Genomic DNA, 13,930 nt, shown 5'->3' on the forward strand with positions numbered 1-13,930 from the left:
ATTATCTACCCTCCATGCCCTAGCACCCCACTTACCCCTCCCATGCTGTCAGCTCAAGAGACTTCTGGCCTGTACAATACTGGTCCTTTAACATTATCAGTCTACAGATACCATTTTGTTTCTAGAAAATGATGGTGATACTTTTAAATTTTTTTAACTTAAAAAAAAGAGCACATGTTATTCAGTACATGTGATAGAAATGAATGAAACTTCTTTGGCAAAACCTCAACTCATAAGTATATTGTAAGGGGTAAAACGGCAGGGAGGCAGGGAGAAAAAGAGAAAATTAAGACCATTTTCTAAAACAAACTTATAGTATTAATAGGAATTATAAAAGGTACTTTTTAAGAATCAAAATGAAAAAAAATTATGTATAGGTAGTCAAAACATTACCTAGTTAAATTTTTTAATTTATTTCTTCAAAATTTACGCTAATGTTGATATTATAGCCTCATGGTAACTAAAATATGAAACGTACAGAAGCAACCGTTCACATGTTGTTTACAATATTTTTAATGTTGCTAACCTAACCTAATCGAGTATTTTTAAAAATCTATAGTATTTTAAATGTCACTTACCTTACCTAACCAAAACAATAAACTGTTAATTATTGGTAAACTACTTAAAATATTAAAAAGCCCATTTTACCCAATGATTTAGAAACAAGTATATATTCTCTGTCCTTTTTGAGTCAGAAACATTTCACAACAATGCTTCAAGAAAACATTGCATTCAATTTCAGGCTTCAAATTTTACTCTCATCATGCCCAAAGAAGTTTCACTTCAAAAATATTTGGAATAAAAGAGAAATACTGTACCTACTGAAATTTAATCTTAAATATTTTGAATAATTAGAATCCTGTGCAGAAATCAATAGTAGTTTCGAGTAGCAATTTTAATGAAATTATGTAGAAATATTAAATATTAACATAAGTTAGCTATCTAACTGCCATCTGTGTCAGAAAGGTTGTTTTGTCATTGTGAACCATAATACATCTCATATGTATGGTATTTATATTTTTGCCGCAATTTTAATTGTTTACTCTTAATGTTGAGGTTTAGGAAATATTTCGCAAAACTTAGTGTGGTGGCCGAATCCAATGAAAATAAGCCAGTCTGGATTCACTGCATTAGATTGACTATTATTGGTAGGCCTAAGTATTTTGCAATTTATAAAAGTTCTTTGTTATGTTGTAAAAAATGTTTAGGTTACGATGTATAAAATGTAAAAACCTTAAGGGGTGAGATTATAAAACAATCTTTTTTTTTGTGTCAGGCACATTACATGTACCTGCATGCCAAGAAAGTATGTGAAGAGGCTTGGCAGCCGTCCTTATAGGAACTACAGCGAACAGCAATTACAAAAGGCTTTGCGAGATGTTGCTGAGAAGAAATTATCTTTATGGAAAGCCTCTGAAATGTAAGTTAATGGTAGTGTGTAGGTACCCTAGTTTTCCATACCGGTAATCATCTTGTCTATAATGCTTAAATTGGCTGTATATGTTTACAGATACAGAATTCCACTTAATGCAATTGTGTTTCGTCTGAAAATGGCAAAGTCATCATATGATGGAGCCCAAACACCTACAAGATGTTCTGGAGGACAGACAGTATTTTCCATGGAGGAAGAGGAAATCATTGCAGCACACATCATTGGAATGTCTACGTTCGGTTTTCCTGTGACCACAACTGACCTCAAGGTAATTGTGAAATCATACCTTACAATGGGCAGAAAGGTGAAAATTTTTGAGAATAACAACAATACTCCTGGAAATGATTGGATATTAGGCTTCCTTAAACGTCATCCAGATATTTCAGCAAGAATGGCAAAAAACATAACCCTGTCAAGAGCAAGGGTCGATCAAGAAACAATTTCACAATTTTTGTTCATCTTGAAAAAGAGATGGAAGGTGTCCCCCTGACAAACAATTATAACTATGATGAGACAAATGTAGTGGACGATCCTGGCAATGTTAAGGTTTTGGTGAAAAAAGGTACAAAATATCCAGAAAGAATTAGGAATGCCACAAAGGCTTGCACTACACTGATGCTCTGTGGCAATGCTGCTGGACAGCTCATCCCAGTGTACGTGGTTTACAAAGCGGAGCATATCTACTCAACATGGCAAGAAGGAGGCCCACCAGGGACCAGGTACAATAGAAGTAAATCGGGTTGGATGGATTCAACGTTGTTCCACGACTGGTTTGAATTCCTCCTGCTTCCTCACTTAAAGAAGCAGCCTGGCAAGAAAGTGATTTTGGGTGATAACCTTAGTTCACATTTCAATGTGGATGTCTTGAGACTTTGTGAACAGCATTACATTTCTTTTGTAGCTCTTCCTCCCAATTTAACGCACCTCCTGCAGCCATTGGATGTGGCATTCTTTCGTCCAATGAAGGTGAAATGGAAGGAAATCCTCAATGAGTGGAAAAATACACCCTATGGGCGATGCTGCGGTACTATACCTAAGCAGGATTTTCCTGGTTTTCTGTCTACATTGATGAAGAGCATCAGCGAAAGGGCTGAAACAAACTTGAAGTCTGGATTCCGCAAATGTGGGATTTTTCCTTTGAAGCCAGAGGAAGTGTTGAATAGATTATGTGATTCTGCAATGGATAAGCTTCCCAACTACACAGAAAAGCTGCAAGAAAGCTTCATGGATTTTCTGAAGACAAATCGAGAAGAAACTGTTGGAGCCAAGAAAAGGAAAAAACGGAAACTCAGTTTGATTCCGGGAAGAGGAATCACAGCTGCTGACCTCCAAGGATGTGATGTAGTGGAAGTTGGTACTTCCTATACTTCCTCTACAAGGACTTCTGAGAAAGTTCTCCCTACCAAACAAAAAAAAGAATGACAATGATACAGCAACAAACAACACAAGAAACAGTAGAAGAAAAAGAACCTGTGAGACATTGTGGGATGAGAATAGTGAATGTACTGACAGCAATGAAGAGGGTCTTAATTATTCAGAAGAAGACAATCCAACACATTCCGGTTCCAGTAATGATGCAGTAACAGCTTTGGAAGGTGATCAACACCATAGCACAGCACCACCAGAACAACCATCATTTTCATCTTTGCAAGTTGGTGATTTTGTGATTGTTAATTATGACACCAAATTGTATTCTGGGCAGATTACAAATGTGGAAAAGAGTGCAAACGAATTTGAAGTAAAATGCATGCAAAAGAAAAAGAAGTTTTGGGTATGGCCCGACAAAGAGGACAAAATATGGTTTAGGAGTGTGGACATTATTTCAACAATCCCTGAACCAAAATCATTTTTTTCCACCAGGGGTCTTTTCATGATTCCTGTAAAACGTTAAGATCATACTTTTGTACAATATTATATTGTTTACTTATTAAGTTAAAGTAGCATATTAAGGTTGGTAAATAAATTTATTTAAATTTTAATGCTAGTTACCTATTGACATTGAAATATGAACAAGTTTGAAACGAAGACATTTGGGTGAAATGGTTAGGTCAGTGTTTCCTGTTTAACATAACACATTTGTTTTGTTTTTTGCAAATAATAAACTGTAAAAATACATTAAAAAAGCTAAAAATGATTTTACAATGTTCTTTCACTAGTTTTGATAAAGTTCCTTGGGGTGAAATAGGCACAGTGACATATGGCCATGTTAAACAAGTTATAAAACCTAATGTACTAATCTCACCCCAAAATGTGGGGTGAAATTAGTACAAAGAAAATATTTTTTAATAAATTATATTTTTCATGTATGCTGAAAACCCACATATATTTCTCAAGCAGAGGTATAGGTGTATATAAAAAATATATAATTGATCATGCCATTTCATTTTTATGTTACATTACATCAAGAAAAGCTCAAAAAGTGTACCAATGTCACCCCAGATTACGGCATATTGTTTAGCAGCCCAGGTTTTAGTCATTTCTTTTTTGTCTCGAGTGTACTCTATTCTTAGTCCCTTGATCTCATGTGGTTAATCTCAAGGCTACAAGTATAAGTACTCAGATTCTTGCAGAACATTTTATGTGGTCACTCTTTGATCATTCAGATACTCCAAATCTCAGTTTTCATATATAAAAACAGCATTAGGTCAGAGTTTTCACTAGCCTTGAAGAGTATTGATCAGAATAATAGTGTAGATTTATCTGTAATGTTGTATGATATACAATAACAAAATAAATACAAACTTTGTTTTCTTACGAAATGTGATGTTTTTTTACATTTTATTTGAACTTAACATGCAAAATGTTTATAGTATGTGTAAAATAACACAATTTACCCTACAACAGCTCACTGCAATAGCAGCTATAATCATTTACAATTTCCGCAACATTGTTAAAAAAATAAAAACGTTGAGAATAATTTATTGTCATTGTTCCACTCACTGTCTACTATATTAGAGCCAAAAGCTTGGTAACAAATTGATATTATGAGCCTTGCCTACGCTTACGGGCAAATTTAAGAATTTCATCGTGGTTGTAAATATATCTGGCAAGTGTTTGTGTGCTTCCGAACGTGTCGTAACGAGATCCGAGGCACATGCGTAGCTGCTCTTCTACCAAATGAGGGTCACAGTCCACCTGATGGAACACATGTACTAGAGATGGGTCCACAGCCCTGAACACAGTCAAATTGTTTTTCGCAGAAACAACCTTCTCATATAAGTCAACGTCCTCTTTCCCCCAGCCATGTATAGACGTGTCAAAACCTCCCACCATTCGAAAGTCACTTCTATAAATACTAGCAATTCCAAACCCAAACTGCCTCCAGTACCCCGTATTCTCGTCGATCGAAAAATGATCACGCGATGTAGAATGCTCGTTGCCGTCATAAACCATCGCTGGATCAAACTCGCTGTACACTATAGGAAAATAAGCCCGCTTGCCTTTGACAGTGTTGAGACGAACTGTATCCAAAACCCCTGAAGTAAACACCATGTCAACATCTATGAAGAACAGAAGGTCTTCCTTGTCATCTGTGACTTGAGAAGAACCAACTTCGAGGGCTTTTGCTCGAGCAAATGTTTCATACGCTTGCACCAGCACCACACGATGTTGCGGGTATTGTCGCTGCAAGTGACGCACAATGTTGGCGCTCTGGTTGAAGCTGGTTGGTTCGGTGTCGCTGGGATAGAGTATCACAATGAGTGACACGCGCTCGTTCTGCTGCAGACAGACTTCCTCGAACACCCGCACAAAACGCTGGAACGCATCAGCTCGCCCGGACAACGGGAGGATGAAGTTAATGAGTTTGTTGTGCACAGCATCCTGTAGAAAGAGAAAAGTCTTATTATATTGCTGCTAGTATCTTAAATCAAATATCTTAAAAAAGAGCATATTATAAAAAAACACAGACAAATAAATTAAGTGTGAATCCAGAAGCTCTGAAATAGTAAAGTGAGGGTTTGGTTGGGATCCAAAATTTATTTCTTTCTCAGAAAATATCATTTTAGCATGTGTAAAAGTGTGTTCAGAAGGGATAACACTTTAACCACTCAAACCACCCTTTTTGATCCACCACTAAATACCCTGTTTTCTTAAAATAAAATAAAAATATAAATTTAAAACTTTTTAAAGTTTCAGTTTACATAAAAGATATCTCATATAGTCTAGCAGTTGGCACCTGGTTTCTTCAATACACTCTACCCTCCCACCTACCACTCCCCCACCCCCACTCCAGACTACAAGGGAAGAACAGGTCTGGCCAACCAATAGGGATGCCAGCTCTTCTGTCAGAGTGTCTATACATTATGAAAATCACAAAAGTCGAGAAAACATTATGAAGAATAACAACACTGAAAGTTATGAAACTTAAATTTCCAGAAGCCTTTTGCTAGCTTGCAAATTTTTTTTTTGATGTCTCACTTCAGTTCAGAGCTGCTATAAGAGTGCAATTCTGTTAAGTTGTTGGTACTCCTAGCTATGGCTTTTGGCCAAGATCATGGTATTGGTAATGTGGTTAGTTCAATTGTAAAGTGATGTGCTGTAAACAAACATGTAAAATAAACGTGTCTTGATAAATTGTGTATGTTTAAAAAAAAGGAATCCTATAGTTAACAGGTGTTTAAGAACAGCTATTTTAAAATGATTTGTTACAGCTTGTTGTGAACATTGCAAAGCATAATGATGGAATGTAGTATTAATAAATATCATGGCCATAATTATTCACAGCTGAAATTTCAAATAACTTGTGCTCTGAAGGCCAAAGGTTTGTATAAAATTCTGACAGGTAAGAGTATAAAACCTGAAGACGAGAAACAGTTTAAGGAATGTAGAGTGGATGATTACAATGCCATGCTTGTGTTGACATTCCCCATTGACTTCTCCCAGATCATGTTGGTTGAAATTTGTAAGACATCTTTTGAAATAAATGAAAAACATGATGCTGTTTATCAACAGAAATAGGAGTTCAGCCATATGGCCCTACCAGTGGCGTAGCGTGGGTGGGGCGGAGGGGGCGGCCCGCCCCGGGCGGCAGCCCGCGGGGGCGGGTGGCCAGTGAAGCGGGTTGAGATCTGATCTATGATTCATTCATTACATGTGTCAGACACACTATAATGTTCCATTTTTATCTAAAATTTTGCGTACCAACTATTTTTTAATATTTATTTAAAAGAAAAACTGCGAAATCACTGACAGAGCTCTTTATAACGTTTGTTTGTTTACATACGAACAGCAACATCGCATCACGCCGCGCCGCCCGGCGCGCGCGTGCCGAGTTGAGCGGCACTCCTTATTATGTTAATTACTCATACAAAATCTTTTGTTTCACGCGTCGGCCCGTGTCGATGCCTCTCTTTCGCACTCATTGAATTTAGTACTACGCATTGTACTGTAAAGTTTGACCTTAACCCAGGGCAAACCAAACAACTTCCGCAAGCCGGGACACAGTAAAACTCCTATATTGCCCTGTACCGCGAGCGCAGGTAAACCCAAAAAAATATTAAAACCCAAACTAATAGCAGGCTTAAAAAATACTAATAAGGTTGTGAACAGTGAGAGGAGGCAGCAAGTTAAAAAGACACAAAATTTATATGACAACATTTAATATATATATATATATTAGGGTGATGCTTAAAAATGAAGGTTAAAAAATTTAATGGTTCACCCTCTCATTTTATTCTCCCACATGTAAAATGGTCTAGAATTTTTTTTGGCTCTATTTAAAGTGAATTTAGGGGTCGCTACCAGCATTTAAAGTTTATAAAATTACCAATATTGCAGCACATGAATTTTTAATATAAGGAAATAAGTAATTTTAAAATACTTGAGCAACCAACCACCACTTAACACGTTAAAGGGAACATTGTCGTGCTGAGCCTCCCCTCCAAGCCACATCACCCCTCCCCCTCCTCAAAATCCCTCATTTACTCCTCTCCAACCAACCCACAGCCGAGGTCATGTGTGAGTGGCCTGTCAGTACCTGTCTGGGCAGTGTGCCTGTCTGATCTGTGCAGTTGTTCATGTAGCTTATCCAGAGTGTTTTTAAAAGTAATTATGATTGTAAGTGTGTGGTTAAAGTTGGTTATTGAAAGTGATTTTGGTTTGTGAATTCATAGTAGGTGTTTTTGCATTCATTGTTTAAATAGTAAACCAAATAATTACACAACAAAATAAAAAATATTATTTACTTGAAAAGTTTTTATCTATGTATGCTGCAAATTTATGAATTTAAACTGAAAAGTCATATAATTTATGGTTACTAATTTTATAACTATTAGTATTTACCATGGAACATAGTAAAAACTCTGCAATTTCTACAAGGAAAAAGACAGAAATATGGTTGGTCAGACAGATGTCTGAAACGTTCGTTCATACCATACTTTCATCTAACGGTAAAGCAAAAGATTCGTGAAGCTGCTTATTCGACCTCTAAAGATTTGCTAGCCGTTTGGAATAAGGCTAGGATACCTACCAGACAGCAAATACATGTTGTTGATAAAGTAGAAAAGTTATTCAAAGAGTGGCAGAATCTGAAGAAAAATAAAGAGAACAAATCTAAAAGATCAGCAGTATTAAGACTAAAAGAAGAAACATGGAATTACAATTTAGATTACTTATTTGATGTAGCGCATGCAAAGGCACTGGAAATGATTCAAATTCAAGAAGATAGAGACTTTTTAGTGTTGCAGTGTGAAAAAGGACGTCCAGGGAAAATAGGTGGCATTGACAAGAAACTATCCAAGAAGGAAGAAGAGCAAGAGCGTAAAAAGGCTCGAATGGAGGTGCTTAAGGCAAAAGAATGTGATAGTATTAAGGCAATCACGTGTAAATCAGAAATTCCTAGCATTTTTTCCGATGATGAATCCTCACATGATTACGACAGTGACTTTGAGGGCCCTTCAACATCTAAATCTGGGGAAATACAAAACATAGGACTAAAGAAAAGAGAAAGAAAAAATCTGCTTAACAGAGAATTGACTACAAGCTTGGATGTTGCAAAAATAAGTGATCGCAAAGCAGCTCTTGTCCTTACATCCACTTTAAATCGGCTGGGACGTGATCCTACAAAATATAATCTAAATTTTTCTTCTATACGCCGCCAGCGAGTTGAATGCAGACAGAGCATAGCAGAATATATAAAAAAAGGAGTTTTCAGCTGCTGTACCTTTAACTGTGCACTGGGATGGGAAAATGTTAGAAGATATTACAGGACAGGAAGTAGTCGATCGTCTTTCAGTTTTAGTTTCAGGGAAAGAAATATGAGGAAGTCAACAGTGTTTTAGCAAAAAAGGCATTGAACAAAATTTGTGGCCATTTATGGTACATTTCTGAAGAACTGATTGCTCTATCTTTTTTTTATGATAACGTTGCAAATACAACAAAGAAAAAAAATGGTGGAAGCACTGAATAAAGAAGGAGCTGAATTCTCTCCAAAGCGCATCACTGTTGACCTGGACACTATTAATAAGAAAGGGCTGAAGGATTTTGTCACCAGTAAAACAAAACGATTCTTTTCCATCGCCGGAATCGATTCAAAGTTTATTGAAAAAAACATTGAAGATTGGAATAAAGACGAAGAATATGTCAATATGAAAGAAATAGTGAAGTCATTCAAGGTAGTAAATGATACTGCAGAGAGAGGAGTGTCCCTTATACAAGAATATAATAAAATTCTTATTCCTAATGAATACCAGAAACAGTACATTTTATTACTTGTAAAATCATTCAGGCAGAAGTATCCAGACTACAAAAAATCCACATTGTTGTCTGCCTAGTGGACTATAGCAGTTGGTTAGGTTTGATTTGAATAGTTTTCAAAAGACTGTGTCTGTACGTATTTTTATTGCATCATTACGTTAAAACAAAAAATTATACTCTTCGTTAAGAATATAAAATATATATATATAATTTCAGACACATAATAGTATATATATAAAATATATATATAATTTCATCACTGTATTACAAGACCATGTTTTATATAAATTTGTAAGGAAAAGAAAATAAAAATAATAATTTGCCAAATTGTGTTTTTTTTTTACCATTTACCAGTTATTTTATTATGTAATTAAAAACCAAATTGAGATAATTTTAGTATTTAAATTAGGTTTTAATAACATTTTTATGCTGAACAATCACAAACAACTGGGTTGTGATAAAAAATATTAATTCCCTAAAAAAAATTTTTTTTTGAAAAATTTTAATTTTGCAATATTTTTTATAACTTCAAAGCTTGGTAGCAACCCCTAAAAATTGTCAAAAAAAATTGAAAAAAATATATTTTGTTTCTCTCATCAGGTAGAACAAAATGGTGGGGTGAACTACAGCAAAAATAAAAATAATTTTTTTTTTGGTCTTTTAAGCATCACCCTAATATATATATATATATATATATATATATATATATATATATATATATATCATAAAATCGTTTCATCACAAATCGGTGCATCCATCATAAAATACATAACCTATTACTAATTATAAAAAATAGCTATATAATAATACTAAAAAAATACTTTAACAATTCCCCCGAAAAATTATAATTTGATCATATACTTCGGAGCTCCGAAAATTAAATATAATTACCAAAAAGGCATTAAAAATATATAAGAACATAACTCCGCTAGACTATCAAACTTGACTATATTGTCGATTGAACAAGAATTGGCTGCTAATATTGATTTTGACAAAGTTATTTCTGACTTCGCTGCTCATAAGGCCCGTAGAATCCGCTTGTAAAACCGCTCATCCTATTTTAACTTCAATAAAAGGTACCTCATTGTATGTGAAATTTAATTTTAAGTAAGCACCTATAGAATGGGGGCGGCAAAATGGGTTTCCCGCCCCAGGCGCCGAGATGGCACGCTACGCCACTGGGCCCTACTGAACCATTTTCTTCAGCTGAAAATGGAAAGTAATGAAGGCATTATTAAGTATATTTCAAAGGTATAAAATCTGGCAAAGTGTATGACTGAAAGCGCAGTCATAACAAGTACATTACCTGACAAGTTCAGGACGTTCCATGAAGCCTAGTAGTCAATAGGCAAAATCAGACACAGTTTACACATTACGCCAGAGCTGATAATTGGATTCAGAGACAGCAAGATAAACGTGTAAGAACCGAGAATCAGCTCTTAATGTTTCAAATTACCATAATACCATAATAAGAAATGACACATGATAAAGCTGTCGAGAAGCAAGTCACATAGCAAGGAACCACATGCACCCAAGTCTAGCAGACCTTGTTGTCTGTGGTTCTTTGCTATGTGACTAATAGCTTCAGCTAATAAGAGAATTTATACAAATGACAAGACCCCTTTCATGGAGAGTCATTCAATACATGATACACCCTCTTTTATAGCATAATCGTTACAAGCGCATAAACGTCGCACCTATATTTTAGGGCGCCAAAATTTGGATTAAAAAACGTCGCATGATGTTTTTGGTCCTGCTATTAGATTCCAAGCGCTTTGAGTGGGTATTTTGTCCATATAAAACAATGTATTTTAAAGTAGAAATGTAATATTTATTCGGACATTACCACCTACTTATTTAATTAACGGAAATACGAAGTTGTCTAATATGTAAATTTTCTTTTAAAGACGTTTTTAAACGTTATAACTTTTATCTGTTTGTTTGCAATGCCGTGGTGTACTACTTATAAAAATGTAGCCAGCGCTAATTGGCATCATTAATGTTTGGTTATGTTGATTCCCGTATAGAGTGCGCAAACGTAGTCGAATATTGATATACCGCCGATTGCATGCAACACGCACACTCTGTCGAGTGCCAAGTTAACTACATCTGATCGCCCGCACTCTTTCGTGGTAAGTTTGTACTACGAGTGTGTGGCTCGCATTCGGGTCACAGAAAGGTTTTTGTTGCATGACTTATTAATTTAAATTGTTTTGCGTGCTCATTTTTAAATAAACGTACTTTTCATGAATGGGTTTTGTTTTTATGAATAACTTTACCTAACAAAAAAAAAATTTTTCTTGCATAAACATCGCAGCCCTACTTTTCAAACTTGATTTTAGTATAAAATGTGCGACGATTATGCGATAAAACACAGTAAGTAATGAGGTGAAATTGACAATGGACAGTGGGGCATCCTGCCATATGACATTTATGACAGATATTTTTTGTGAGTTTGTTGAAGTAAATGAGACAGTGGTTCTTGGTAACAATGTTAACTTGGAAGTAAAAGGATTGAAAGACTTTTGCATAATGCTTGGACAGAAGCTATAATCAGCAATGTCATGTTTTTATCAGAACTGAGATGTAACCTATTTTCTGAAGGCCAACTCACACGAAAAGGGCTGATGATAATAAAAGATGGAAATAAGGCTGAAGTTTTTTAGCATGAAAAATTAGTTGCTGTTTGGGTACGAGAGGATAAAAGCTCTACACAATGTTTTTCAAGACTTCCAGATGTATTGAGCTGAATGTTACTGATGATAACTTTAGGTTGTGGCATTAATGTCTTTGTCACATAAAAAGTAAATACGTACCTTAAGACAGTGCCTACTCTAACTATATGTTACACTCGATAAGGCTGGAGATTTCTACCACGAAGGCTGTGTTCATGGTAAGCAGCATGTTACCCTTCAGACAGATTTAAGAGAGAGCCAGTCTGGCAGGAGAGTTGATCCACTGTGATGTGTGTGGCTCAATGCCTGAAGAACTGTTAAAGGGTTTAGATATTTTGCACATTTCAAGGGTAACTTCTTGTCTTTCAAATTTTTTAGATTTTTTAAACATAAAAGTGACATCTTAAGCTGTTTTGAAGAAGTGGTGAGTATTTATAAAAGTAGCCTAATTATTGTAATATTGTGCAAAGATAGAGAGTTGATAATGGAACAGAATTTATTATCAGTTCAAGGAGTTTTTGTGCATACAATGGCTTCATATTCACCTGGACAACATGGGCTTGATTCATCCATATATATTAAATTTCACAAACATCGGGGAATGTACTACAGGTATTGGTGTGTCAAATTAAACTTTATAATAGTATGATTATCCCTTAATTCTTTATGTTATTATTTTAAAGTCATAAAAAGAAATAATGAAAACAAAAAAAATTATCATTACAGTTTTCACAATCCTTTGATGAAATGGCGAGATAGCGCAGCGATTGTCATGCTGTGAGACACAAGAAATTGTTAGCCTACATATTTTCGATACCATGTTAAGTAAAAGAATTTTGTGGTTAAATTTTAGCCGTTATATCTTAATTGTTGAATTAGCTCAATAAGGTTGAAGTCGTCCGACCGAAGGCCACCCTAAAGCCCGACCTGCAACCGCCAGTATTCAACCCCGCTAACGGAACGCGCCCCTAGCCATGGCCCACCCGAGTCAGGCGAGCCACCAGCAACCAAGGTAGAACCCGGCCCCCTAATAAACAGACCGACATTACAGCCGACCACGTTGCAAAAACAAACACAGAATATTAAACAATATTACGTATGAATTAAAAGTTGATTAACGAAAGTGCGACGTAGGAGTGCCCGGGTACTCACGTGTGTAAATACGTCGATACGTGTGTGAGTGTCCCCCTGGAGGCCTTCTGCCGAGATTAGTTACTTAACCCATGTGACATAATTATTAACCCCTTGTGTTTTGTTATTACCCCCCTACCAGAGCAGTCCGGCAAGAGACAAACAGTCGCTGGTGTGACGTATAATTTAAAGGACATAATTCGTAAACATACTAACTCTAAATTGTAGAAGGGATGAGTAATGTTAATTTAGCATTAATAATTAATGTAGGAATTTAGCGCCCTTAAAATCTCTTATTAACGTGTCACATCAAAAAATAACATAATGAGGTCAACCCTGGCGTGAGGGGCACCGAGCCTCGGCCGGACGCCATGACACGACGCGAGTACAGCGCGACTCGTGGACCGGGGCGGACGCACGTCCCACGGAGAGACATCATCCATTGTCTGCATTGAACTCACTTCTGGTAATTATAGTCACTTCCTCGAAACCTCTTTTTACTTATCTCTCCGTGCGTACCCGGTCCAATTTTCGGTCCAGGACTTAATCCGGCCGCATAACTTTTAAAAACCCCTGCACCACACTTGGTCTGCGGGGTAGTTTCAGTATACGGTACGGGCCGCCTCCCGAACCACAGAACTTGAACTAAAACCAGTCGCTCCGGCGCTGACACCACCCCGTAAGGGAACTTGGACGAATTTAGCTGCGGTCCGCGCTCCACTACAGTGGACGCGAACACCGCCTCGAGACATTGATATACGGGATTGGCCGCCTCCAATCGCCCTCACCCCTCTTTTGAGTAACCAGGCTCAGAACCGCCTAGTGCCACGCTAATACGTAATAATTAGTAATTTTGTGCGACGCCTTGAATCTGGTACGTCTTTAGTAAACTTGTGCGATGCGCCACCACGTAACATTCAGTAAACTTGTGCAACGTCCCATCACGTAACATTTTTTGTAAACTTGTGCCACGTCTTATTACGTAACTTTCAGACTA

The 13,930-nt window shown here is 36.5% G+C and overlaps 1 protein-coding gene across 2 annotated transcripts in view; it reads right to left on the minus strand.

Moving 5' to 3' along the window:
* Nucleotides 1–4,193: 4,193 nt before the first annotated feature.
* Nucleotides 4,194–13,930, minus strand: part of LOC134537076 (chondroitin sulfate synthase 1) — a 143,380-nt gene continuing 133,643 nt past the window's right edge. For both annotated transcript variants that reach the window (XM_063377323.1, XM_063377314.1), the window contains exon 9: nucleotides 4,194–5,254. In XM_063377323.1, the coding sequence (XP_063233393.1) occupies nucleotides 4,415–5,254 (840 nt within the window). In that variant the 3' untranslated portion in view covers nucleotides 4,194–4,414. The remainder of the gene's footprint in view (nucleotides 5,255–13,930) is intronic.

Source organism: Bacillus rossius, chromosome 1, assembly GCF_032445375.1.
Source record: "Bacillus rossius redtenbacheri isolate Brsri chromosome 1, Brsri_v3, whole genome shotgun sequence".
Lineage (NCBI taxonomy): Eukaryota > Metazoa > Arthropoda > Insecta > Phasmatodea > Bacillidae > Bacillus > Bacillus rossius.